The following is a 25,309-nucleotide window of genomic DNA, read 5'->3' as shown; positions in this document are numbered from 1 at the left end:
GCTATTTTTAAGGATCACATAAATGCCTATAATAAGTGAATTATGTCTTAATATTCCTTCAAGCCCTAAATTTCTTTCTGAAATAACAGTTAAGCTACAGACACCAGCTATATACCTTAGACCTGTGGTGTCTGATATGATAACCACTATTCACATGTAACTATTTAAAGTTAAATTTAAATTTCAGTTCTTGAGTCACACCAGCCATATTTCAAACGCTCAGTAGCCACATGTGGCTACCATATCCAACAGCAGAGATACTGACAGCCCCATCACTACAGAGAATGACACGAGACTGCACTGGCTTATCATACAGACTATAGATCACTTACCATCCTGACCTTCAGTATGGATGACCTACTCTTCAGGCAGTCTAGAATGTCTTGGGATCCAATGTACTTATCCTCTGTTAACACTACCAAAAGACCAGGCAACTAAGTCACACACTATATAACGGCTGGCAGAAAGTAGGTACTCAAATGGTAAGTTCTGAATGAATGGCCCAGTGTGGGTGGTAGCAATGCTGTCAACAGACAAAACCCAGGAGCCACACACAAAGGACCATTATGTATTAGAGATTTTTTTTAAAAGACCTGAAGAGGAGCAGCCGGATGGCTCAGCTAGCTGGTTAGAGCACGAGCACTGAACAACAGGGTTGCCGGTTCGATTTCCACATGGGCCACTGAGCTGCGCCCTCCACAACTAGACTGAAGACAATGAGCTGCTGCTGAGCTGCCGGAGGGGCGGCCGGATGGCTCAGTTGGTTAGAGCGCAAGCTCTCAACAACAAGGTTGCCGGTTCAATTCCCTTATGGGATGGTGGGCTGCGCCCCCTGCAACTAGATTGAAAACAGCAACTGGACTTGGAGCTGAGTGCACCCTCTACAACTAGATTGAAGGACAATGACTTGGAGCTGATGGACCCTGGAAAAACACACTGTTCCCCAATATTCCCCAATAAAATTAAAAAAAAAAAAAAAGAGGTAGGGAATTAAAACAAACAAACAAACAAAAAAACCCTGAAGAATCCCTACGAATTACAGGCAAGTTACCAGTTTATGTTCATGTGACAAAGTCTGTCGTCAAATCTAGCCCATGCATGGTCTGGCATCCACGGTGGTCGTACAGTTGTAAAGGAAAAAACCCTCAGTTTTTCTCCTTCTGTACAGGGAAAAACCCAGCTCTTCCCTACTAGGTTTCTCTTCCCGTGAGTCTCCTTTACTTTTACACGGAACACTATACAACACGTCACTTCTGACCCTTCTGTGGGGGTTTCTCCCCCACGCCAACAATTCTGTGACACCAGCTGGGTGTCCTACAATTTAACTCAATTCTGACACTGTCTACAGAGACAGCATTAGGTGAAGGGTTCAGTCCCACAAGACTGCACCCCACCCCCACAAACACACACACTCACTTCAGATGCCACTCAAAAGCCCAGGTTGTCACCTGTTTCTGACCAACTGACTACAAAATGGGTTCCCATGACTCCTTCCTTGGGTTCAATTATTGGCGATAATTGCTTGCAGAACTCAGGGAAACACTTTCCAGTTTACTAAAGGATAGGATAAGGAATACAGAAGAACATCCAGATGGAAAGATGCATCGCCCAAAGGTATATGGGAAGGGGTACAGCGCTTCCATGCCGTCTGGGCAGGCCACTCTCCCAGCACCTCCACATGTTCACCAACCCAGAAGCATCCGAACCCCATGCTTTGGGATTTTATGGAGGCTTCATCACATATGCATGATCAATCATTAACTCTCTTTTCAGTCCTTCTCAGAGGAATAGGGGATGAGGCTGAAAAGTCAAAGCTAATCGTGGCTTGGTCTTTCCCATGACCAGCCCTCACCCAGGAGCCACCCAGGAGCCCACCCAGAGTTGCTTCATTAGAACAAAAGACACTCCTATCGCCCAGGAAATTACAAGGGTTTCAGGAGCTCTGTCAGGAACAAAGGTCAAAGACCAATATTAGAACAAGAGATGCTTTTAGTATTCTTACCACTTAGGGAATTACAAGGGTTTTAGGAGCTCTGTGCCAGGAACTGGGGCAGAGACCAATATACATATTTTTGTCTCATAGTAGTTACGGACTCTACGAAAGTGATTATCAAGGCCAAAATTAAAGCCATTTATCAGGCCTATATAAACACTTCAGAATAAATATACATACATATCACTTATTACTGAACAGATATTGCATTCTTTAAGCAAATATTAATACTCTATAAATTGTACTTGAGGGGGATATCTAGGATACAAAGATACTTGGCCTAAATGTTAGTTTGCTGTGTGTGTGTGTGTGTGTGAAAATGTTCCAAACAACAGGTATCTTTACAAAAATTACCTTTCAAACCATTTGTAGGGTTCTTGATACTGTCTGCAGTTTTATTATTTGAGTATCTAAGAACTATTAACAAGATTGAATTTGGAGGAAATGATCTACATTTGTCAAAACAACAGATGAATTATTCTTTTTAAAAGGTATTGTCAGCAAGGAAAATCAAATGATTTAATTCAAATTAAATTCCCTACTCTTCCCCTTAAAAATTTTTAGTTTCATACTTTTATAGGAAAAACTACATGACAAATATGTTGCTCTTCTCTACAAAGATAAAGGCTCCTACCTTTCTGGTTTTCTTTATCAAATCCTGAAATCTGTTAAAAGAAAATATTTTACCATCATTCAACTATTCGAGTATAATTAAGAAACCAAAGCAGGTTATAAAAACTAAACAATCTTACCAGTGATTTGTAGAGACTGGATTTAGGGTTGACTTTAATGAGTTGTAATAGATCTTGCATAGTAAATACCTTAAGAAAAAAAAGGATTAAGTAAGTAGACACTTTTACAACAATGTTTAAATTGGGATGTTTCTGAATATAAGACTAAGTATCACACTTCAGATTAAATAAAAATAAGATTATAACTATGTTAAAATATAAAATTGAAGTTCTTTATACTATTAAATAAGTTATAATAAACATTGAAGTCAAAAAGATAAAATATTTTTCCTGATCATATAATTAACCTCCAAATACTTCACATCGAAGATGAAATGCCTAACAGAAATGGTTAATGCCTTACAGATGATAAACACTCAAATATCTGATGAACCAATGAATGAATACGTGAGCGAATTTCAGGGTTTTTCAGTTGCAATGAGTTTTTTAAAACGTAAATAAACTAAATTTTTACTGTTTTTACAAGTATGAATGACTAAAGTACATCTAAAACAGTTTTAAACAAACATTTCAGGTAGCTACTCTTAATAAATATTCCCAGTACAGTGTGTATCATTTACTATGTCTACCAGGAGAATTCTGATATAATTTATTTTCAATGGGTTTTCCTTTAATGAAAATATTCTGCATGGCATCTTATAGTAATAAAAACCTTTAAGTGTGTGAACTAGATTAATTACTGCTCTAATAATTATATAACTGATTATTCATGCAATAAGCAAAACTGTGAAATATAATTAGAAACTTAATCAAAAAATAATTCCTAATGTTGAAAAATAAAGTTTGATTGTTAATAAACAAATACAGCATGTTTAAATTTTAAGTTTTCCAACTACTAACACTGTGTTTTCTTAAAACTTCTGAATATGAAACTTTTGGATAATTATAGATAAGAGTAAAAAATAACAGAGGGACAACACCAAGAGTCAACCCTAATGTAAACTATGGGCTTCAGGTGATAATAACGTGACCATGTAGGTTGATAGATTGTAAAAATGTCGATGAGGGAGGCTGTGCACCTGTGGGGACACAGAGCACAGAGGAAATCTCCCTTCTGCTCTAAAAAACTAAACTGCTCTAAAAAACTAAGTCTATTAGAAAAACAAGGGTAAGTTTGCTATATCTGCCTTTAAAATAATAAAGTATGACTAATATGCTTAACAGTTATGGTGGAGGAATATAGTTAAAATAACTAGAAGTGGTAAACCATGTATTAATATTTGAGGACACAGATTTTTTTAAATTAACAATTCATCACTTCTCTCATGTAACCAGAAAGAAGAGGATTACCTAGAGATGATACTGTGGCATAGGAAAAAGAGCACATTTGAGAGACTTAGGTTTACTGCCCTGTGTTGCCACTTAGAAATCCTGTGACCTTGAGCAAAGCACCTCACCTCTCCAGACTCTGGTTCCTCATCTGTGACACACATAACACCTGTGTGTGACTAGCACAGTGCAGAGCTCACAACAGACATGCACCATCAGTGGCAGTTGCAAGTCTTTAGTCGAATACATGGAATGTAAGATCAATTCTAGCTCCAAAACATTTCGTGAATCTACACATCACAATTTTACAGAAGATAATCAAGATCCCAAGAAATTGATAACAATATCAAATTTAATTTTCCTTTGTTATTATGTAACAAATATATATGAATTCAAAGATGACTGAGAAATGGACGTAGCCAGCCAAGGAACAGTCAGCTATTATGCAGCACTTTACTGTTACCCGAGGAAAATGCTGTTAATAGAAAATTCAGCAACAGGAAGGGAAGACTTTACCTTTTCTTTTGCCAAACCACTTTCTGGAAAGAAAACAGAAAGGGAATACTCATAGCCACATCTTTGTAAGTGATCTGCCACCAGAGAGTTCGAAGCGCCTATTAAGAGGGTGCTCCCTTCCACTGAAATGGACTGGGGCCGCACTTCTCCAGTCAATACAGGGTGCATCAATTCGTGAATGAGCTGGTTCCTCAGCTGTGTCTAGCTCAAAAACAGAAAAGAAACAAGACGGAATAAACTTTCAGCAGGATTGTGGCACTGGAGACACACAGATTTGTCACATGACTTAGAATCCTTCCTTTTATTCTCATAGGGGTTCCAGATCCATGGCCAGAAGTTGGAACCTTCCCCTGCACATGTTGTCTTACCCTGTGAGATGAGCAGCCCAGTGGGTTCTGGAAAACTTGTTTTCACCAGCTTCCAAGTATACTGGTGGTTAGGCAGAACACATGCAGACTCTAACTTCTCTTCCCCATGAGCCCATCAGCAGCTTTTTTTTTTTTTTTTTTTTTTTAATTAGTTTCAGGTGCACAAGACCCATCAGCAGCTTTTGATAGGAGTATCAGGTATAGGAGAAAATTCTGCTGCTTCCTCACCTCTCAGTGGATTGTTGGAGGGTAGGAAAACAATACTGGCTGAAACCAGTTCATTGGGCATATTGATCAAAAGAAAACTGGGTTCCCAAAAGGGAAATGACATACACAAGAGAGAAATGAGTAAATCCAAAGCAGGCTTATTAAGATGCACTTTCGCATGTAGTATTTACATCTCACGCCATGAAATACAATCATTTTCTCACATTTTATGAATGAAGAAATTTAGGTTCAAGGTGAGTAATTTTCTCAAGGTTAGAACACTAGTGTTATTATTCATTTGGTTTTAAGAAAATCCCTAAATTAATTGAACTACTGAATATTTGTTCTATTTTATATATAATCTGGAAACATACAATTGGGCTGAGCTTAAGAGTATGTTGCCTAGATTCATGGGGTTCAGCAATAAATAATGTCTAATGTATTTGTATTAATACAAGCAAAAACCAAATGGAGCTGTTATACCTCTTTCTTCTATCTTTTAGCGAGAGAGTAGAACAGTATATACTCTAATTACCAGGATACAGCAGGACTTATTACACATCTAAAATCCTATAGTACAAAAGACATTTACACTGAACAGAATACACATGCTCTACCTCATCTAATACAGTTCAGTAAAGAAATAATAAAAAAAGAAAAGAGAAACTACAGCATTCTTCACCAGTAAAATTTAGAGGTGGTTTAATTAGATTTGTAACACACTAAAGAAGTCATACATATTTAAATCCAGCTTCATTAATAAAAGGACTGACGGAGTCTTGCAAACAAGTACTGAACTAGGATAAAGTTTCAATGAGTGATATAAGCAGGGTGAAGGGAAAATAAGAGTAGAAAAAAATGAAATGACATTATAGATGAAGCCCCATCTTGACAAACACAAAAAGCATGGCATCTAGCACTTGCTAGAAGGAATTGCAAAACTGGCTGGGGGTTTTCCAACAGCCATGAAAAGAGGGAAATCCATTCAGAATTAAAGCTTGCGATGTCCCTAATACAGAAACAAGTACAATTATTGTGAGGTGAAAGAAAGTAGATTAAAGCATATAAGTAGATTAAAGCATATAAGCAATGTCATGCAGGGACTCAGCTCCCGCTCCCCACACAAGAACGCAGGAAAGAAGTGGGAAAGAAGGAACTTGGGGACCCTCAGCACACCTCTCTCAGAAACTGACAGATTGAGTAGACTCAAAATAAAAAAAGATTTGATAAACTTTGTTTAATAGATATCTATGACTTTGTATTTAACCATAAATACAAGTTCTCTCCAAACACCCAAATAGAATATGAGTTAGGCCACTAAAAATTCAGTAAGTTTTAAAAATTAGAACTCACCCAGGCCACAGTCATTGAACTGAGAAAGTAAAAATTAGCTCAGACTGAGTAAAACTCTGCCCTGCCATTGATCAAGCTGGAGTAACAGAAACCGAATAGCCAGCTACAAACAGGAAATATTTCTCCAAAAAATACACTGCAGCTGTAGAGAGGAGAAGGCTAGCATAATCCTGATACCAAAACTGAATAAGGATAGCTCAAAAAGGATACTGATTAGTCCAATATCAATTGTGACTACAGATGTGAAGTAGAACAGTAGCAAATCTAATCCAGAAAGACAGGGAAAAAAAGAAAAGATGACATGCCCAGAAATGCAAGGATCATTCCACATTAGAAAGTGTTATCAACATATTGGACACTATGATTAATTCCAGGTGGGTTAAAATGTTAACTGTAAAAAATGAAGCCTTTTTAAAAACTTAAAAGTGAATATTCATGCTCTTAGTGGAGAAGAATTTAGTGAGATTAGCAAAAATAAAGACATCAATAGATTTGACTATATAAAAATATAACATCAATATTTTTAGAGCCAAATTAAAATTGAACAGCAAGATAAAGGATTGTCACAAAAATGGAAAAAAGATGAAGTTTCTACTAAAAGAGTTCTTATACATTAATAAGAAGATATTAACACCCTAGGGAAAAAATGGGCAAGGAACATGAACTGCCAAACCATGGAAAACATACAAATGGCCAGAAAGTATCTGCAGCCTCAATAATCAAAGGAATGAATACTAAAATAATACAAGGGTTTTCCAACCTTAGACTGGTTTTTATTTACTTATTTTTTTAAACATTTTTTTTTCTTAAGTTGGGGAATATTGGGGAACAGTGCATCCCTCCAGGACCCATCAACTCCAAGTCAAGTCATTGTTTTCAATCTAGTTGTGGAGGGTGCAGCTCACTGGCCCATGTGGGAACCGGGCCGCTGACCTTGGTGTTATGAGCACCACGCTCTAACCAACTGAGCCAACGGGCTGCCCCTAGACTGGTTTTTAAAATGTCATGATAATAATACTAGAGTAATACAAGCATTCTCAAACTGCTGGTGGAATATAAACTATTACAACCCTTCTGAAACAAGACACATACACCAAGAGACTTAAAAAAAAAATGCTTATGCCCTTTGATCTGATTTTCCAGGATAAAGAGTTTACAGGAACATAAGTAATGCCACTTAATCTATCCTAGGCAAAAAATAAGAGATGTAATTGAAGGAATGTGTAAACGTGTGTATAACCTCTTCACCATTTTAAATGTAAAATATACTTCTGAAATATATATAGTAATGAAAACATTTGAGCTAACCCTACTCCTTGCTGTTAATTCATATATAAAGTGCACAAATATTTGCTGCCCAAATTAAATATTCAACATAAATTACCCATCCACCCAAACATGAGCCACTGAAAATGAGGATTTCAAGAAACTTTTCAGGACACAGCAAAATGCTCACTATATAATATTAAACTAAGAAGGATTCACACACACACACACACAGACACACACACACACACATTATGCCAGTTAAGTGGCTGTATCAGAGATGACTTTTCTCTTTTATGTTTTTCTGTAGTTTTCAGATGAGTCTGATGTGGTTTTGAGTCTGAAGTGGTTTTTCTTTTTAAATTACAAAAACAACAGGGGAGGGAGAAGAAAAAAGAAAAATCAAGCTCACTTCTTAATTTCCCATTTTAAGTGTAAAATATACTTCTGAAATGTATATAGTAATAAAAACACGTTTGAGCTAATCCTACTCCTTGCTGTTAAAGTGTCCTAATAAGTATTTGCTGCCCAAATTAAGTATTCATGCCTTTGAATATATTTTTAAAAGTTCTCGTTCCCCAAACTATCCTACACTTATTGTACACTTACTGTTTTCTATATGGTGTCAGTGTCCTTCATTCAAATGTGCATATTACAAAGCCACTTACTAATTCAGGAACTTTTAAGCCAGGTTTATAAAACAAGTCTAATCTCTCTAAACTGTGTTCATTTTATGACGTTACCTACTCCTATCTCAATGTCAGTTGAGCAAATCTATTATTTGAATATGTTCTTTTAAGACTACTCAAACTCTAAACCATTTGAGACTACAGTTCCAGGATAGTTATTACAGAAAGTAAAAATGTCACTCACCAATACAATCTAACATATATATTGTACTATTTTTAAAACCCAAGACCGGGATGGATTTAAATGTGGACTGCCTGCTACAGGTTACACTTATAAAAGTTATACAACGGATATGCCTAGAGCTGATACCTTGAGCGTGTCCAGTATACCTCGATCCTTAAACGTCTGGTACAGCTTTTTGCGTAGCTCATCCTGACTCAACACGTCAGATTTGGGGGGCATGGTGGGCTGTAAGAGAAAGTGATTACGGGTTACCTGGCAGGTAGAGAGGACATGAATTTATAAAAAGACTCGTGGCTGGCCCCCAGGGAAGCCCTAAGAAGCCGGCGGGGAGAGGAGCTTTAGGGAAAACAAACATGACGCTTCGTTTCCGCCCTTCCCTGAGGAGGGACCAGAGTCTAAGCCCTCACGTGTCTGCTTCCTCCCAAGCCACCCGGAGTTCGTGACCCAGCCCGGCTGCAGGCCCAGGGCAAGGGGAATCCCCGCTCTGAGTCCTGCCTTTGTTGGGGGCATCCGGAGGAACTAGGGAGCTGAACGCTCTGCCTCCCACTCCGAACTAGGAACTCCCACTCCGAACTAAGAACTCCGGCAGAGAAGAGCACCTCCTTTCTCGGCGGTTCTGAAGGGTGGGCGGGGTCGTGGCCCACTCGCGACTCTCACCTGCTGCTATTGGAGGGCAGAGATGGGAAAAGAGGAGGCTGCAGAAGGCGAGGCACCAAGGTTTCTGCACTGCTCAGAGCCGGCCCCGCCCCTCCTGAGGCCCGCCTAGCCGAGCCGCCCTAGCCTGGAGCGCTACAGCGCATGTGCTGGGCTGCGGCCGCTCCAACCGGAAACTCCGCCCACGTACCACCCGAAAGCCACAGCAGAGTCTCGCGAGGCTGCTCAGGGAGTCCCAACTGTAGCTGCGGATCGCGGGTTGCTGCCGCGGGAACTGACTGGGTATTTCCGTTGTTGGTGTTTCGGCGCAGGTAGGGAATGGAGCTGGGAGGGGGGAAGTGGGGACGCCCTACGGGGGACGTCCCAGGCCCCGCGTGACCCGCATGTTGGCCTTTTATCTCCACCATGTTCCGGCCTGGGGCAGCCGGGCCGGACCCGGCCATCCCCCGGCTGGCTGAGCCAGCCAATCCACACGGCGTTTCAGCCTGCAAGTGTCCACCAGCTCGGGGGTCCTTGCTTCTTTTGCCTTTCACCAGGTTACCCAGCTAACCCAAGGGCTTCTTAACCGCGGCACTATTGCCATTTGGAGCCCGAAAATTCTTCGTTGTGGGGGCTTCCCTGTGCACTGTAGGGTGTTTAACAGGATCCCCGGCCTCTACCCACTAGATGCCCCAGCACCTCCCCACCAGTTCTGACAACCATGAATGTCTCCAGACATTGCCAGATCTCCTCTAGGAGGCAAAATCTCCCCTGGTTGAAAATCAGTGAACTGAACTTTTAGTACCAACCGTTTCTGCATGCTGTGAGGAAGATGAAGGTGAATCGGGTCTCTAAGATGCATAAACCTAATTAGAAAAGGAACCAGTCTCTCCAGAAGCAATAATGAAAACATTATAGCCAGAGAATTGGATAAGAACTAAGATGCATTGCTCACCGAGTAAAGAGTTTAGAAAAAGGAGAGGTGGTTGAAGATGGAAGCGAGCAGGGACATCTCTGTGGAAAAAGTGTGACTTCATCTGGGCCTTGATGGGTAGGATTTGGATGGTGGCAGAAGTGCAAATACTTGGTACCCAAGTAGGCAACTGCCCTCTCCCAAGCCCATACCAGTGGATAATTGATCACAGCGCTCTTTCCTGCTGACCCCACTTGTTCTCAGAATCTCTCAGCACCAGTTCCTGGCAGTCACTACCAGTTAATTATAGCTGGCCCAGGAGAGGAAACCCATTTGCTATCTGTATTCAAATCTCTTTTTCATTAGACAGCATATTATATTTAAAGATAAGATTGTGCTGTACACCATCCCCCCCAAAAAAAAATCTCCCCCCATCCCCCAGTTTAAACATTCGCAGTTCCTTCAGTAGCTTTTTTCCAGAGCATTCTTCAGCCTAGAGCCTGCCTTCCTGGCAGCACACTCAGACCAGTTATTGATTATTTTTTTGAAATGAGATTCCCAGAACATTCCCCAGAGTTGATGTATTAGTAAAGACGTTGTCTTCTCTTGATGTAGCCTAGAATTGCATTTGCTTTTTTTGACCACTGTATCAGACTGCTGCCTCTTAGTGAGCCTGCAATAAATGAAAACTTTTGGGTTCTTATAGATGAACTGCTGTTAAACTTGGTTTTCCTCATCCTATTTTTGTGCAGTTCATTTTTTCCAAGATCAAGTATAGGACTGTATTTTGCAGTTTTTTAAATTCTGTGTTGTTAATTTCACCTAATTCTATCAGTGGAGATAATTTTAAATCCTGACTTTTTGCCTTCTAATAAATTAGCTACCCTTAGCGTGTTATCTTTGAATGGGATAAGCTGGTTTCATCTCACAGTTACTGATTCAAATGTTGAGCTGTACTAGGTTAAGGTCAACCTCAAAGTTCCCTAGAGACCCTGTGCTGTTTGTAAGCTGACATGGAGCCCGTTGTTAACATTCAAATCAGCTATGAGTTGTGTCCCTTATTGAACATATAATGAGTGTTTCCTGGGCTCCAGCACCGTTGTAGTTCTGGGGATACCACAGACTCTGTTATCATCCAGGCTATAGGTCTCTAGTTGTTTTTACATAGATACCGAATTATTTCTTAAAATAACTTACTGTCTCCTGTATTTCCCTTCAAAACACAACAGGGTAAGCTTGGCATGACTTGTTCATGCCAAGAGTATGTGAATGATTAATAACCTCTATTTTTTTGTCCAGAGATTCACATTAAATGAGTTAATGTATAATAAAAGCTCCTAGTATGGTGTCTGATCAAAGAGAGTCATTTAATACATATTAATATTTCTGTCAGTGTTTTAATCTCTTTGGAAGTACCCAATTATAGACCAAGGAGATAAGCCTTTTTGTTTCTGAAGGAAAGCTACTGAAGGAACTGAGGATGTTTAAACTGGGGGAGAGGATCTTTTTTGGGGGATGGTATACAGCACAATCTTATCTTTAAATATAATATGCTGTCTAATGAAAAAGGGGTTTGACTACGGATGGCAAATGGGTTTCCTCTCCTGAGCCAGGTCTAATCAACTGGTAGTGACTGCCAGGAATAGGAATGACACTTACGTGGCTCTTTTCTGTTTCTGCGACTTCTCACATGTCACGGATCACTGGATATACAATCATATTTGTTAATCCAAGAAAGGTAGTTTGCTGAAACCGGGAGAACTGTACATATTGAAAGGTCTAGATTTTAAAAAATAATACCTATGTTGAGGTTCACAGCCTGCCTAACCTGTTCCTTCTACACGTGCTGTTTGAAAATCATTCTCTTGGAGAAAATTGAAGTTCAGCAAATCTGCGTCCTCTGTTAAGTGTGTACCAGGTGTTTAAAGCAGTTGACTTTTCTCCCTTGCTTTTTCCTGACTGTAGCCTAAAAGGGCTATTTTCCTTAACATATTGCACACATTTCAGCTCATTTTGGGCATTTGCCTTTCTGATGCTAGCCTCACAGGTGTCCCAGGTACCGTTTTTATGTTCGTTACTCGTTCGTGCCCTACTTCTTACATTATTATGTACACGTACTCTTGGAGTTCAAAGTGGTCCAGAGCTCCTTGTGTCACCACGTTGGTTTTCTTAGTTGTCTCTCTCAAAAGCAGCTCAAGTCACCCTAGCCACCCAAGACAGCTGATGTTTTCACCACAGGTGAGAGTCCTGGCTCCCCTCCATTCAGCCAAGAAGCCCTGTCCCTTGTAATGGAGGATTTCTTTATAAGGACCTTAGAGACTTCAGCAGCTTTTCACAAAGGTACATGCGAACAGATGTTATCAGCCAGGCCACTGAGACCCCGAGGCCAAGGCACTAAAGAGTCAAAGCCATGTTGGGCTAGTTCACCCCACCACGCCTGTCCTTCCTGCAGTCCCTTTTCTGTATTCCAGCGACATCCCACACTGTCCAAACTACAGCCCCCACCTCGCAGTTCCACTCTGCAAACACTGAGCTCGTTTTAGGCACTGGGCTCTGTGTTAGGGATACAAGTTGGAAAAACTCCACAGCCCCTGTTCTTTTCCAAACTTTTGTGGCCACATTGCTCTAAGTAGCTTCACTTTGACACACTGTTGCCCGCCCCCCAACTTTTCCCACAGTGCTTTGAAACCCATGCCCCACAGTAAATGAATCCTCTTGCCCCTGCTCTCTTGATAGAACACCTTCTACCTTTTTGCTGACACTTCTTGAATATTTCCTTGTTTCTCATACTTGCAGGGGTTTTTTTCAGCTTTGCTATGTATGTTAGTTTCATAGGGCTGCTGTAACAAATTACCACAAATTTAGTGGCTTAAAACAACAGAAATGCATTACCTTACAGCTCTGTGGGATAGAAGTTGTAGAACGGTCTCACTGGGCTGAAATCCAGGTGTCAAGAGGACTGTGCCCTTCTGGGGGTTCTCAGGAAGAATTTGTTTCTTTGTTCTTTCCATCTTCTAGAGGCCATCCGTATTCTGTGACTCGTGGCCCCTTTCTCCATCTTTAAAGCCAGCAATGCTGCGTCTCGTGACCATCCTTCATAGTCACATTTCCCCGACTTCCTCTCGTGCCTCCCTCTTCCACTTTTAAAGCCCCTGTAACGCATGGGGCTCACCTGGATTACCCAGGATCATCTCCCTAGCTTAAGGTCAGCTGATAAGCAACCTTAGTTCCATCTGTAGCTTGAATTCCCCTTTGCCTTGTAAATTAACATTCACGGGTGTCTGAGATTAGGATGTGGACATCTTGGTGGGGGGGGCGGGGGGGCTCTTGTGGCTACCACCCATGTTCGAAAGTGACATGTTCATTTTCATCCCTCTTCCTTCCCTTTCTTATTTCCTTCCTCCGTGACTACATCACATCTTGATAGTCTGCTTGATCACCTCATCCAGATTCTGGAAACATCCTCAATTCCCCAGTTAATCCATTGCCAAGTTCTGTGTCGCTACCTCCTCCACACCTCCAGACCTAGTCTTCCTTGGAGATGCTTGCAGGACCTCTGTTTCAGGGGATGGGAAAATTGAGCAGACACATACACAACTCACACAAACACAGCAGTTGCTTTATTTGTATTGTTTGTGTTACATATTGGAGTTCTACGTAATACTTCTTGGGTGGAGGGAAGGTGGAGGAAGTCATAGAACTTTAAAAAAAATTGATCTAGAGTCGCACTGTCCAGTACAGTAGCCACTAACTTCATATGGCTATTTAAGTTTTAATTAATTAAAATTAAATAAAGTGTAGAATTCAGTTCTGCAGACACATTAGCCACATTTCAAATGCTCGGAAGCCACTAGTAGCTACCACCTTGGACAGCACAGGTACAGAACATTTTCATTCTCGCAGAAAGTTCAATATATGGGACAGCACAGAGCTCTAGAGTGTCTCCCCTTTACCCACTACCTAGGCATAGTAAGCCCTCAAATGTTAAATGATCGTAGACACTCCCTTCCCAAGACAATGGGGTTATATGGTTTCCTTCCCTTGCACGTTACCTTGCAGTTTTTCCTTGTCAGAATTGAGTAGTTCCTTCCCTCCTTCAGCTGTTTGTGAAATCAAATTATTGACAGCTCAAGTTCTGCCCAGCTGGGTAGTTTGTGATATAATTTATGCAGTATTTCCTTCAGTTCCCTTTCTGTTTATCCTCACGCTGTACTTAGCGCTGTGCTTCTCTCCTAGTCGTGGGATTTCCATACAGGGTGAGTGTTGTGTGTGGGGGGTAATCTTCCTTATGCATATTTTGTCTTCTGCTGCTGCTTAAACGTATGTGTGTGAGTTGGGCGGGGGCGGGGAAGTATCTTATTTTTTCTGCTGCTTCTTAAATGTTTGTGCTGAAGAAAGTAAGCCCTTCCCTTGGCAAACTCCAGCTATGAAACCTATTCCAGCACAAATGAATGATATCATTGTTGACTTTGTTAAAATTTCAACTTTCCATCCCTCTTCCCCTCCCTTCCTCTTAAGAATTATTGCCAGTTCTCCTAATTTTGCAAAGCTTCTGTGTCATTCCTGCTTGTCTTTGTTATACAGTTTTACTATTTGGGCCTTTTTCTCATCTTTCCCCTAAAACAGGGACCAGCTTTTTCTGTAAAGGGCCGGATGGTCTCTGTCAAAACTGCTCGTCTCTGCCACTGTAGGGCAAAAAGCAGCCTTAGAAGATAGTGAAAGGATGGTTGAGGCCAGATTTGGCTTGTAGGCCGTGGTGTGCTCACCCCCGCCCCAAATGCATTTTAAATCCTACTACATCGTGCCAAGAGTCTGCTGTCTGCCTTTTCTTCTGGATACGGCCTTCCGATGCCAGAGTTAAAAGTGCCAGCTGTGCCCTGATTTCCTTTACAACGTGTTATATTCATTGGGAATACATTTCAGTTTTCTTTGGATTTCGTTGCATGTTGTGTGTGAGTCAGCAGAAGTCCCAGTGAGGCTTGATGCACTCTGGGCTCTGGCACACCTCAGCTGTCCACTCCCCGAGACTGTCTACTCCCAGTTATCCGGAGTCCCACCCCACGTGGAGGCCTTCCTAGTCACCACATCTCCGTGTGTATGTGCTCTTCCATGTTGTTCTAGGTAACATTTACTGAACATCTCTTATGAACAATCCAGTGCTGGGTGCTTTACATGCATCAGCTTGTGTAGCCCTCAAGCCCACCCTGAGGCAGCTATAATTGTTGCCTCAGTTGTTATCTCTATTTCACTGGGAAGGGAACACATTGGGAGTAGGCGATTAAGAACTCTTGGGTAGTCACATTGCTAGTAGGTGGCAGAGCTAGACTTCAACCTAGCTTTGTCTGATTGCAAACACCCTGTGCTAAAAATACATACATAAATCCATCCATCCGTCTGGATTTTGATTGTGCTGAAAACCACAGAATCACTGATTTCCCCCCACTCCCCCATTTTCTCTTAGTTTTATTTCTTGAGCAAACCTCTTAACCCTAGTTCCAAGTACTCTTAATGCATCGGAATTTCTTCCTTTTTGGATTATGATTTCTTCCATCTTTTCTAGAATACAAAACCTTTCCTCCTTTCTCATAAATGGTGTTTGAAGAGGTATATCATAGGTCTTCTATTTGCAAAGACTTAATTGTAGCACACATACGTCAGGTAGGAAGAAGACAAATACAGCAGTCTGGAGATAAGTGCTATAGCATCTCCCCTTTGTGTAAATAACATGAGGTAGAGTTGTTTTAGCTTCCTCAGAACCGTGCCTCCTGAAAATTTGTAAGGCAAGCCAGTTATTTCCTAATCAGCACCCTTTATTAATCTTTCAGGTGTTAGTGCTAATGCTAGCCTGTCCAGTCCAAGTATAGCCCCGCTTGCCCTAAATGCTCCAAACTTCGGATCATGAGAATGTTGGTTTTTATGATTTCATATTAGAGTCTTCCAATTTCCCTATGAAAATATAGTACTGGATTCTACAGGACATATCACAGGTATATAATTTGTATAGTCCAAAAGCCATATATCTATGGCAGTATACTGGAAAAGCAGGCCAAGCTTAGTGGCCTTCTCTGCAACTTCAGGGTTAAGTAAAAAATTGAATTCTAAACTGCCTGTTAATAATTTTTGGTTTTCAGTGTTAAATACTAAAAATATGTATTTTCATTTAATTAGGAGCTATATATTGAAGACAATGTCTGGAAGCTTCTATTTTGTAATTGTTGGCCACCACGATAATCCAGTTTTTGAAATGGAGTTTTTGCCAGCTGGAAAAACAGAATCCAAAGTGCGTATGGAACCTTTAAAAATTCCGTAAGAATTGTTACGCTGTTGTAATGATAATGGTGTAGTCTGATTTTAGAACTAGAAGAGATCTGGACAGATGAGGTAACTGGAATCCTCCACAGTTAAATGAGGCTTGCTCTGCAGTCCCACGGAGATAGAAGCCAGCCAGGGAACGTCCTCTGAATTGTTCGTTCATCCTTTAATTCAGCACACACTTAGCACACACTAGTAGGATGTACCCTGGTCTTCAGTTCACTGTGCCACCCACTGTGAAAAGGGACTCCTTAAGCACATAGACACATGGTCCTCCTGTAGTGGGTCTGGAAGAACAGTCATCACTGCCTTGAAATGCCATGAAAACCCGTTTAGCTCCCAGTGAATCACATTTTTCATCAGAACATCCATAGCAGATCCCTTTATACCAGGGAGGGTTAAAGGAGACCTTTACTTACCTGTCCTCCCGCTGCCCCTGACACTATGACAGCTTCAGTGGCCTTCTGCATTACCTACTGGCTGGGTGGTGCCCACATGCTCTCCTCCCCCGTGACGCACCCAACTTCATTGTTGTCAAGAATGGTTCCAGAAAAGCAAGCTTGGTTTGAGAACATGTCGGCATGCAGAGTAAACAGAGCCAGAAAGTCTTGAGAATAGCTGGGTCCCTTCCATCTTTCAGTACTAGTCCTGTTCCTAATTACTGACGCTAGGCTGGGTTTCTCCCAACCTCCAAAATAAACTTGAATGTCTTTTAAACAGGAATTGAGTTTTGAAATTAATTGTAATGTATAATACCCAGTGTATGATGCTTTTTAAATGTCCAGATCTTACCACTAAAATACAGAAATTGAAGGGATATCTTACAGGTGTTATTGCTCATAATTTCCCCACACTCCTATGAGCTGCTTAAAATGTGGATTTGAGGTATCTGTGTAGCAGTAGTCACGTTGTGTTACACAGCTCCTTAAATACAGCTTCTGTGCACTCCGGGGGCCTGGCGATAGGAAAAGCAGTGCAGAGAAAAACACTTTGTCGCATGAGTTGGTCTTAGTTTTTTCTCCTGCTACCACTCACCTTAAAGCATTTCTATAGTTTTCTCCTCATCTCTCAAGATTGATCATCAGTGTAAAATAATAGAAAATGCTGCTGTGAGCCAGATACAAAATACATCCATTTCGCTAAGGATTAAATTAGCTGTGTCATGGCAACGGGACTGAAGTGAACATGCTTTAGCTGTGCGAGGGGTTCCAGGGCCGCTGGCCCCCTTCCTCGGCCTCCTCAGCAAGGAGGCTGGGTTAGTTTCCTAGGGCTGCCGTAACAGCGTACCACCAACTGGGTGGCTTAGAACAACAGAAATGTGTTCTCTCCCAGGTCTGGAGGCCAGAAGGCCGAGATGAAAGTGTCGGCAGGGCCGTGCCCCCTCTAGGGCTAGGGCAGGATGTGTTCCAGGCCTCCCCAGCCTCCGGGAGTTCCTTGGCTCGTAGCAACAGAACTTGATCTTCACATGGCGCTCTCCCTGCCTGTCTGTCCAAATTTCCCCTTTTTATAAGCACATCAGTCATGTTGGATTGGGGCCCACTCTACTCCAGCCGGACCTCATGCTAACTAATTCCATCTGCAGCGACCCTCTTTCCAAATAAGGTCACATTCTAAGGTCCTGGGGGTTGGGACTTCAACATAGACATTTGGTGGGGGACACAATTCAACCTGTACCAGAGGTGTTATTTGACAAATGCATTTTGAAAGTAAAATTCCACAGGAGTAAGACTGCATTCAGGTTGTGAATTCCCTCTCTGCATTGTGGTGGGACTTTCCCACCTTCTCCAGTGAAATCATTTCCGCCCATGCAAAGGACTGTCTTCTGCCATCACACAGGTGACCGCTCACAGCTGGGATTGAGCATAGCCTCCTGCCACTCTCTCCCAGTCCCCCCTGCTGTGTAAACTCCTTACACCTGACAGAGGCCCATGCCAAGCCTTTAGGAGTGCCACCTCATCTGTCTCCACTGTTCACCAGGTGTCACTACGCACGGCCCCCTACACCCACCCTGCCTTGTGCCCCACCCAACAGCACCTCTGTGGCTCGGCCCCAGCTTACCTAAACTGCCCTCCTTTATCCATAACCACTTAGATCTTTTTCCCTGTCTTCCTATAAAAAAGATACAAGCGTCTTGGAAGGAGGATCTACTTTTGTGTTTAAATGTAGTATTCTTTTTTCACATGCTTAAATGGTTACAGAAATTGGAAACTTCCTCCTTGCAAAATTAAAATAATCTGGTTTCTTGAACACATTATTACAATTATAAATAACTTAATTATAATTTGCTGTTTCTATTGGTTGAGTTTTAGATACCAAATTTAAAAATAGAATATGTGAAAACACTGAAGATCTTTTATAAGTGTGATGACAATAATAAACGAAGTAAAAGCAGAAAGTGCTTTCTCCCCACAAGAAAAACTATGTATAGAATTTACAGAATGAAATGTTGGCTTTCTTGACGCTCTATGGAAATGTTAACCTGGTGCTGCTCTCACTGTCACGTAGGACGATCATCGTCATCTGAACCAGTTCATAGCTCACGCTGCCCTTGACCTCGTAGATGAGAATATGTGGCTGTCAAACAACATGTACTTGAAAACGGTGGACAAGTTCAATGAGTGGTTTGTTTCAGCGTTTGTTACTGCAGGTCATATCCTTCCTTACCTTTTGAATAAAGATATCTAACTAAAGGTTGGGGTAACAAACTAGAACATGGGACATGGATGCCAGGCTTTGCCATTTACAGGACTTTTATTTTCTTATTTTGTACTTATTTTCTAACTTAAAAAGATTATGGTCTCTTTAAGATAAAACTAACCTAACTTTGAACCCAGTTTATGTATTCAACTTTTCCATCGCAAAATGCACTACATGTGACTAATTTGAAGAATATTGTATCAACTGATTTGCTTTTCAGTTTTCATTTCTAAGAAAGATTATGCCTTAATTATCTCACATATGAGATTTATTATGCTTCATGACATAAGGCAAGAAGATGGAATAAAGAACTTCTTTACTGATGTCTATGACTTATACATAAAGGTATGGTATGTTCTATAACTTCTTAAATCTGATTATCGAAAGGGATTCAGACTTTGACAGGGAATGGGCCTATTGAAGTAACTCCCTTATACTGCAGTTTTCATCTCAGACTAGCTCTCCTCCAGTCAGAACTCTCTGCAGCTCCCTCCATCAGGCGAGCCTTCACCCCCAGGTTATCATGTTATTTAGGAAAACAACTCATGATGGTTATTTTTAAATCGATTTCATTCTCCCCCTTTTGGTACATATAGTTGATTTTATTAGGGAACCCTAAAGAGAAGAGGCAAAATGTTTCCATCTACTTTACAAATAAGTTATAGTGCAATGAATATAGATCATAAACCAGCAGGAAATGATTCATATATTATCAGAGTCACTCGAATGCCACCCACATTTCTTGATACTTAATTACAAAAAGTAAAATAATAGTAGGGTTTCAGTGGTTAAACTGCAGTGCTAACAACAGTATGTTCTTAATGATTTAAATGTTCTGTATTTGGACAAGATTTTTTGCATATCAGCACAGCTAACAATATTCCTAGCCAGAAGTAGCAAATAATATTTTGCCCTCTTATAAAGATGGACAAAGTGATTAAAGTGTAAAAGGTGGTAACTGTTTTCCTTATTAGTGATTCCATTTATTGTTAATAATTTAACATGTTATGACCCACTCATTTTATCTGAGAAACTGATCACTTAGCCTTGTGTTAAAGGGGAGTAGTATTTAAAAACCTGATTGTTAAAAAATTACAAGAGTAACTTTTAATATCAGTGTGGTGTAATTTTTTCTTAATTCTGAGCATATGGCAGATTTTTAGTTTGTGTTTTATGTAGCCAAAGGGCCGTACAGAGTAATCCATATATTTATAATGAATATACGTAGGTTAGCATTTCACACACAGGGTGACTCGTGGAAGTTAATTTCGCTGACATAGGCAACACTTACACCACCATCAGTTATCAGTTTTGCCACACGTACTTCTCCAAAGTAAAACACGAAGACAAAAATTTCCTTAAGGGGAAGTTAACTATTTAACAATGGAACACTTTCGTTGAAAATTTAAAAGACTTGTTTGGAATGTCTTTGATGATTTAATCTAAAACAAATAATTTCCTTTTAGAGATCTATGATTTGTCTGACTTTTCACTTTGACAAACTCACTAATACCTTTTTTTTCCCTAGTTTGCAATGAATCCATTTTATGAACCCAATTCTCCTATTCGGTCAAGCGCATTTGACAGAAAAGTTCAGTTTCTTGGGAAGAAACACCTTTTAAGCTGAATGCAGAAAAATTCGGAAATAAACAATGTCACTACAATGGGGTATACTCAGGAATGTGTACATTGTAAGTTACTTGATTAAATAGACTGGAAAAGTTTTACTTGTACTCTCAATTTATCTAAAACTAATGAAATTCTTTGTATATTTAAAAATAGTACATTCGGTTCTTAGAATTATCAACAGATCAACATTTGCTTATGAACAGTGTTATTTATAAAGGGCTGTATTAGTAGTTTTGAGTACCTTTATTTTTTAAGTTGAGAATAAGCTTTTGACTTTCCTCATTCAGATTGTTCAATCTTGATATAACAATCCAGAACCAAATGTCATTGTCAAGATTTGGTAGACAGATTTAAAACTAAAAGCGTCTGCAGTGAGGAATGAAGTTGCTAGCACATACATGGGCTTAGCTATACATCTAGAGATGTTATAAAAATGAACAGGCAGTATACATAGCACTACCCAAGAAGCTGAAGCAAACAGCTTTTGCAGTGCCAAATGCCACATGCATGCCCCTGTGAGAGACTGGGAACAGTGATCCTGCTGTCATTCTAGAATCCTGGATCCGTGTTTATAAAATGGGAGCTTGGGACCAAAGTGACAGACAGGTTATGTCCTTATATTTCGTTTCCCTCAGTGTATTAAAGATGGAGTGAACCTGCTGATATCTGTACTAGTAAAGCATTGTAAGGCAATGGTAGCGTTATAAACAAAGCAAAGCCTGCATTATGTTGACATTTGCACTCTTGGCCTTTCAGGCTGTGCACCGGAGGGGGCGGGGTGGTCTCTTGTACTGTAACAAGTGTGGGATCCTACTGTGAACGAGTAAATGTCAATTGAAAACCAAGGAATATAACCAGATACTTTCTACGCTAATTATAAGCACTTGAATTTTCTTCCATTCTGAATAACTTGAGCAAGTAATTCTAAGGTTGGTCTTGTATCTTTGTGAAGTTGCTACCATAATTTTTTACCCCATCTATTTATTTGATTTCTTAAATAAAGATGTTTGTCCGAGATTGTGGAAGTTTAATATCGAACGTTTAAAGTGCTGCTCACCCTGCCACCATAACCGTTTTAGCTCTATTTCCCCTATTGAACGTCTGCAAACAAATATACTCCTGTATCTTCCCCATTTTACAGAACTCAGATCGCCTCATCACACTAGGTGCCAGAGCTCTGGAAGCACTCCAAGATACTCAGCTAGACATCTAGGAGTAATTTCAGCCGTGCTCATTGGAGAGACCCAAATACGTATTCATTTATAGTTTGCGCTCCGACGTAGAATGCAGAGGGCTGTGAGGCCGGCAGGAACAGCAGCCAGGTGCTTCAGCAGAAGTTGTAGGGTACAGACAGATCACACATGGTTGAGCTGCACAACAGCGATCCTTTTCTTTAGGCTTGAGAAGGTGAGATGGGAACAAGTAAGAAGAGCCCTGCATGAGTATACTACTGTAGTTAAATGCCAAATTTCATGTTATGACTGTCTGCATCTTTGAAGGAGCTCGAAGGCAAGTCCAACGAGTGTAGGAGCCAGAGGGCTGCATAGGGAAAGCATGCCGGGCTGGAAGGTGTGCAGGAAAGCCACACTGGCATGTGGAGGGGACAGCTGACAGGACGGGACAAGGACTGGTTAGGGAGTCTGAAGAGCTAGCAAAGCATAGATCTGGTAGGCAGCTCCCTGGGCGTCAGGCTGCCCTGAGCACTGAATTTGTAACCAGCACTCCTAGAGTGATCCAAGTAAAATGCACTAACCTGGTTTTGTCCTCTTGCTTGCTTCATACTTGCCCACACTTTCCATGTATGTAGAGGCCATGGAGCTCTGCTGTGCCCATACTACACCCATGTTCTTTCTCTGCCGTCACGTCAGCTCTTCCTGGTTGATGGTCCAGTGGTGACGTCTCAGCATGCAGACTACACAGGTCCATTTTCTACTTAACACTTCACTGCCCCACAAGCCACTGGCATGGTGAGTGCTGGCATCAATGCCCTATCACAGTGAGAGCTTATACAAGTTTTTATAGAGATGTAAAACAAAATTTTCTTTTAAGACAAGGAATATCTAGGATGTTTTAACTTCAACTAGGGAATTTTTCATAAGGATGAAGGTGACAAAAACTTGAATCCATTGATGGAGTTCCACCTTTCCCTCTTCCACACAGCTGTAATTGCTAGATCGGCTGTCAAATGTACATTTGTCCATTTTCCGAGGTCAGCAGTTTGCCCTTAACACTGAACCGTCTCAAGGCTTTTTACATTCACAGCATTGGAAGCACACAGACGGCCCAACGCCGGTTGGGGTTGGCAAGCAACAGTGCTATAATACAGGCCCCTCTCCTCCCAAACTGGGGTGCACCAGACAGTTCTCTCCCACTAGCTTCCTTGGGGCTCTGCAGTTGCTTCCAGCACTCCTGCCACCACCTGCTTCCCCCCCACCCCCAACCCTTGTTTTTTCCCCTATTTTTCAGTATAGGTAACAAAGGCCAATTAAAGCACCTTTTATTTTCTCCCAAAGAATCAGATTTTCAGCTACGTTTTGCTGCTGGTTGAAGAAGAGCGTTTCCATCAGTTAGTTGTAGTTTCTTTGAAGGCCCAAGCTATTCAGTCAGGTTTTGTTCCTCTTAGTTACCACATTTCAGTACCATGTTTGGTCACTTAGCCCCATTCCCCGGTTTCCTTTATATCACCATGACTGGTTTACTCTCCCTTCCATCGCCTGTTTATACACACAAAGATCTATCTGTTGCCTTGATCAGTTTTGCTGCCCAGCTCTAGACCTCTTGAATGCCAACTAATCTAAACCTTCTTTAGCTAAAAGTAGATTATTTGAAAAGATGCTTAAAAGTTTAAAAACCACTAAGGTATGAGTTAAATCTACACAGGTATCAAAATCCTAGTTTGTAAATACCTACACACGTGTGTTACTGGCTAAGCTGAACCCCTCCCTCTGCCAATTCATTATGTTGGAAATCCCAGCCCTCAGTCCCTCAGAAATGGAACTATTTGGAGACACAGCCTTTAAAATGAGCCCGTTAGGGTGGGTCCTAATCTAATCTGACTGGTGTCCTTACAAAAAATTTGGACATAGATGGGGGGAGGCCGGGTAGAGCACGCAGAGGAAAAGTCATCTGCAAGTCATGGAGAGGCCTCAGGAGAAACTAAACCTACCAACACTTTGATCTAGGATTTCTAGCCTCCACAACTGTGAGAAAAGAAATTCCCATTGTTTAAGCCCCCAGTCTGCATTTTGTTATGGCAGCCCTAGCCAACTAATGCAATATGCTTCCCCTAGGTACTAAATATCTAGATGGATACCCAATAAACCAACCCAGGACTGCCTCCAGGGACAGGAATTGGGTGGCAAAGGTAGATAGATGTTTGTCCCTTGTGCCTTATGATTCTGAACCATGGACTCTACTACCTATTCAAAAATAATCACAAAATTGACTCCTAATACCCATTGTTGACCAAAGTGCGGGTAACTGGCACTTTCATATACTACTGCTAGATGTCTATCAGCAGAGAACGGTTTGAATAATTGTTAGACATCCACACAAATGAGGCAGGTCTACTATAATGGAAATATGCCCAGATTATTAAGAGACAAGGGCAAGTCACAAAACAATGGGCACATTTTTTATTTGAAAAAACAAAGTCCCCTCGAGAAAAACCAAAAGGAAGAATATATTATAGCAATTTGGGGGTGACCTGTTAGCTCAGTTGGTTAGAGCGTGGTACTAATATATACCAATTTGTTAATGGTGGATTCCTGTTTTATTTTTGGATGGAGGATTAGTTTGTTTTTTTGGGGGGAGGTGAGGGGGAAAGATTGATTACAAATAAAAAACAGAGCTCTAACCTGAGAATATGAAGCGATTTAATTTCCCCAAATTAAAAGTGTTAACATGTTTTGCTTATAGCCAAATTATGTTAGGAAATTAGACTTTCAGAAGCTTAGCTTATTGTAATAATACTCTTTTCCAGTGGTTCCCAATGAATGGGGCCAGGGAAAGAAACATACCTATTTCGTTTTTGAAAATGTACCCCCCACCCTGCACAACCCCCATCCCAAGCATGTCCTTTGATAACCCACCACTACACAACTGAGGGGCCCGTCTTCAGTAACATGAGGTGTAGGCATTGGTTTGCCTCTGTAGGATGGAATCGGCATGAATGGCGCAAAATGTGAATTTTACCCACGAAAGACCACAATTCGCTTTACCAGTAAGTCTGGTCACTGCAGCAAGATGATGAAAAATCTTGAGAGCAAATCACTAAACAATGTTCAGTGAAAGAGAAGACACTAAATAAACACATGACCAAATAAAGATGTCGTCATTTACCCTCACACAAAGTATAACCCTTAGCATTTCCTCTAAGAACGATAAAGCTGACTGGGGGGGTGGGGGCAGTGGCACACAAATGACGAGTGATTACTGGTGAGATCAATTCTGGTATGTAGAATGAAAACGTGAACACCTAAATCATTTTAAGGAGAATGAAGAAATAATCAAATAACTGCCATGCAAA

General features: G+C 41.0%; 2 protein-coding genes across 7 annotated transcripts in view; one reads left to right on the top strand and one right to left on the bottom strand.

Annotated features, from left to right (window-relative positions):
- OFD1 (OFD1 centriole and centriolar satellite protein) overlaps positions 1 to 9,389 on the bottom strand; it is a 35,208-nt gene extending 25,819 nt beyond the window's left edge. The window contains exons 1-5 of one of the 6 annotated variants that reach the window (XM_088794914.1): positions 9,255 to 9,389; positions 8,724 to 8,822; positions 4,531 to 4,731; positions 2,746 to 2,814; positions 2,628 to 2,658 (exon numbers count right to left, since the gene is read on the bottom strand). In XM_088794914.1, the coding sequence (XP_088651040.1) occupies positions 2,628 to 2,658; positions 2,746 to 2,814; positions 4,531 to 4,731; positions 8,724 to 8,816 (394 nt within the window). In that variant the 5' untranslated portion in view covers positions 8,817 to 8,822; positions 9,255 to 9,389. Of the gene's footprint in view, positions 1 to 2,627; positions 2,659 to 2,745; positions 2,815 to 4,530; positions 4,736 to 8,723; positions 8,823 to 8,849; positions 8,984 to 9,092 lie in introns of those variants that run through there. The other 5 variants (XM_088794915.1, XM_088794912.1, XM_088794913.1 and 2 more) reach the window with 5 other exon arrangements.
- On the top strand, positions 9,301 to 21,796 carry TRAPPC2 (trafficking protein particle complex subunit 2). The gene is made up of 5 exons (XM_074323916.2): positions 9,301 to 9,562; positions 16,312 to 16,423; positions 18,961 to 19,109; positions 19,416 to 19,497; positions 20,681 to 21,796. The coding sequence occupies exons 1-5, from the start codon at positions 9,396 to 9,398 to the stop codon at positions 20,777 to 20,779; spliced, it is 609 nt and encodes a 202-aa protein (XP_074180017.2). The 5' UTR covers positions 9,301 to 9,395; the 3' UTR covers positions 20,780 to 21,796.
- The last annotated feature ends 3,513 nt before the right edge of the window (positions 21,797 to 25,309 follow it).

Source organism: Rhinolophus sinicus, chromosome 18 (genome assembly GCF_057876585.1).
Source record: "Rhinolophus sinicus isolate RSI-liver-muscle chromosome 18, RSI-T2T, whole genome shotgun sequence".
In the NCBI taxonomy this organism is placed as follows: Eukaryota; Metazoa; Chordata; class Mammalia; order Chiroptera; family Rhinolophidae; genus Rhinolophus; species Rhinolophus sinicus.
Note: the sequence above shows the minus strand (reverse complement) of the source record. Positions and strands in the feature narration are given on the sequence as shown.

Bases quoted from the DNA above. Each gene is read 5' to 3' on its own strand.
- TRAPPC2 (XM_074323916.2), top strand. From the start codon at position 9,396: ATGTGCTGGGCTGCGGCCGCTCCAACCGGAAACTCCGCCCACGTACCA. The intron at 9,563-16,311 runs GTAGGGAATGGA...TCATTTAATTAG, and splicing joins TTGTTGGTGTTTCGGCGCAG to GAGCTATATATTGAAGACAA. The intron at 16,424-18,960 runs GTGCGTATGGAA...ACTGTCACGTAG, and splicing joins CTGGAAAAACAGAATCCAAA to GACGATCATCGTCATCTGAA.